At 39.2% G+C, this 3498-nt stretch overlaps 1 protein-coding gene across 1 annotated transcript in view; it reads left to right on the forward strand.

Annotated features, from left to right (window-relative positions):
- The first annotated feature begins 1064 nt into the window (after positions 1–1064).
- The window catches only part of LOC122245939 (monocarboxylate transporter 12), a 4628-nt gene continuing 2194 nt past the window's right edge, over positions 1065–3498 (forward strand). Inside the window, exons 1-3 of the mRNA XM_043004085.2 lie at positions 1065–1583; positions 2438–2708; positions 2904–3485. Coding sequence (XP_042860019.2) covers positions 1272–1583; positions 2438–2708; positions 2904–3485 — 1165 coding nt within the window. The 5' untranslated portion in view covers positions 1065–1271. The remainder of the gene's footprint in view (positions 1584–2437; positions 2709–2903; positions 3486–3498) is intronic.

The raw sequence follows: 3498 nt of genomic DNA on the forward strand, positions 1-3498 counted from the left end.
GTATATCTTTGATTGAACGAATATATATATATATATATATGTATATATATATGTATATATATATATATATACATGTATATATATAATATATATATATATATATATATATATATATATATATATATATATATATATAGTGTGTGTGTGTGTGTGTATACACCTCTGGCTATCTATATATGCCATTTAGTGATTCCATCCGAACTCCTTACAGGCAAGACATGACTTAGCACGACCGACCTTGAAAGAACAGCAGGTGCAACTCAAGTAAGACAGTAAATGCGTTGATCTGAAGAAGTTCCTTGAAAGTAAAAGCACAGAGAAAGGAGTATACAGGAATAGTTGGGAAAATAGGGGACGATCATTCCCTTATGTATTTTTTTAGTTCAGGATGATGAAGGATACGGTACAAGGCGATAAACATTTTCTGATGACAGATGATCTGGTGATTTTCACACGCACGCACACACACACACACACACACACACACACACACACACACACACACACACACACACACACACATATATATATATATATATATATATATATATGTGTGTGTGTGTGTGTGTGTGTGTGTGTGTGCGTGTGTGTGTGTGTGTATGCCTATCTATCTATCTGTATGTATATCTATATCTATCTGTTTAGATTTGTATATATGTGTATGTATGTATGTATTTATATATATATATATATATATATATATATATATATATATATATATGTGTGTGTGTGTGTGTGTGTGTGTGTGTGTGTGTGTGTGCGTGTGTGCGTGTGTGTGTGTACATACATACATATAATAGATAAATAAGTAAAAATATATATTACCTGGAGCTAATTCGTTCTCTTGCATTATCATAACATGACTACTAGAATTGTAACAAAAAATGGTACTACTTCAGCACACGAATAACCATCATGTAATATTCTTTAACTAGGCTTTACCGCCGGATATCTTGAACACAGAAGCAGCCCCGTAGCTACTGATGAAACTAGATTCGGTTTGCGTGAGGAGAGATCATGTGCAAGCATATGACTCTGAGTTTCAGAAGTGTGAGAGTCCATGGGTCGGGCGCACTCAACTCGATTCAAGTGCAGATAAGGCAGTCGGTGCTATACCCTTAGTAAAGCAACATTGCCCACTAGAAAGTAAAGTTTTATCAGATGTTATCATCATAATTTGTTATAGTGATCAGCAGTGTGTTGCAAAATTATTTCAGCGAACGACTGTGATAAACATTTTGATCCAGATCCTAAATTCGGAAAAAAGGCAGATGAAAGTTTCTGCAATCATGAGATTCAGGACGGAACTCGAAAGTAATGGAGTGGTAAATCTAGCGTACACCCCCCACCCGACGGATGTTGCAGACAACCTCCGGCCCCAGCTCGAGGAGGACCACATCGACCTCCCGCAACCCTCGAGTCGTCCTCAACTCACAGATAGGGTTCAATTCTCCCAGAATGAACCGGGCAAGGAAGACTTATCGCGCCCACCGAAAAAGGAGGTTCAAAAGGAACGCCATGGGGAAGAAGTGGCTGATGGAGGCTACGGCTGGATTGTGGCACTGGCTGCTGCCCTCATCATGGTGAGAAGGTTTTATAAAGGCTTTGTGGCTAATGGCTTTTTACTTAAAGGGCATTAGCCAGATTAGCAAACGGTGTTGGTTATGTTTTCCTTTATAGTGGGCGAAATTAGAAAATGATACATGTATGATAGCGACAGCCACATTGCAAAACGCATCATACGATGACTTACAACGGACTAGTTGTGGTATGGTAAGCTATATACTGTATATATCTTTAGAAAACAAATATACACACATACACACACACACACACACACACATATATATATATATATATATATATATATATATATATATGTATATATATATATATATATATATATATATACGTGTGTGTGTGTGTGTGTGTGTGTGTGTGTGTGTATGTATATATATATATATATATATATATATATATATATATATAGATATATATATATATATGTACACACATATATATATATATATATATATATATATATATATATATATATATATATATATATATATATATATATATCTGTGTGTGTGCGTGTGTGTGATCCACCAGAATCAATTATCTAGGAAGAATACCACTAAACCTTTAACCTAAGTAAATCATATTCAAGGAATGTAATTTTCGGATGATATCTTTATATGCAAGTCATGTATACTTAGTGTAACTAGGGTAACTTAATTTGAGTGCGTGAGTTTATATTCCTTTCAAATGGTACCCTTGCCATTTTCATCACGAGGCATCTAATTATTAAAGTGTCTTGCCATGTACTCCCAAGTGTCCTTTATCAGAATTATGCGTTTTCATCTGAACACACAAGCCTCGTTAATGAGACTATTAGATATTCGAACATGTTGAAAGGAATCCTCTCACTTTGCAGATGCTGATCAACGTCGTAGGACCTTGTTTCAGCATCATTTTCTCTCCCTTCCTCCTGGATATCGGGACATCATCAACGACTGTTGGTTGGATCTTCAACACATTTCAATTCATATACAACTTCTCTGGGCCGCTATTGGGTCCGTTGTTAGCAGAGTTCTCCTGGAGGTCGGTCGCTGTACCAAGCACCCTCTTCGTCGCTGCCTCGCTCATCCTGTCAGCCTTCGCTAACTCCGCTGAGTTCCTGATTTTCTCTTACTCCGTGGTGGGAGGTCAGTGTTTGCTGAAGGGGGGGGGGGCTGATATTGTGTTTGGCTGTACTTAAATGATATTGATTAATCTTTATGACCGTAGACCTGTATTTGTTTGTTGTCGTTCTCTATTTTTCTGTAATATATGTCTAATAAGTTTATTAATTCTGAATGGGAATTTATATATATATATATATCCATGTACCATCTCCACAGGGATAAGTTGTGGCCTTCTGAATAACCTGTGTTACCTAATCGTCCCACACTATTTCAACACCCGTCGAGGCACAGCGAATGCCATTCTGGTGGCTGGGGTCTCATGTGGCCCGATCCTCGGCCCGCTCCTCGTCACGTATCTTCAGGAAAGTTTTGGGTTTAAATGGGCGACGCTCATCACCGGTGCGGTCCTGCTAAATGCCTGCGTCGGCGCCTCGCTCTTCCGCCCTCTCCGAAACGACTCCGAAGATTCTAAACACGACAGAAATCTTTGCAGACTGATATTGCGAGTGATCTGTAGCACCGTCACAAACCTGAGCGTCCTAAAATCACCCCGAGCGGCTATCATCGCTGTCAGTGGAGCTCTTACTCTCAACAGCTGGCTGAACTTCTTAACCTTAATGCCCTTTGCCGTCCAAGCGGCAGGCTACTCCTTCCAAGACGCAGCCTGGTGCGTGACGGCGTCTGCTGTTTGTAACCTGATAGCAAGTCTAGGAATATCTGTGCTGTCTGACTGTTCCTTCTTCAACATGAGAATTAGTTGCATGGTCAGCACTGCCATCATTGCTGCCTCGACGCTAGGTAGGATGGCATT

This window comes from Penaeus japonicus, unplaced genomic scaffold, assembly GCF_977035675.1.
Source record: "Penaeus japonicus unplaced genomic scaffold, GWHDUDI00000001_assembly GWHDUDI00000001, whole genome shotgun sequence".
NCBI lineage: Eukaryota > Metazoa > Arthropoda > Malacostraca > Decapoda > Penaeidae > Penaeus > Penaeus japonicus.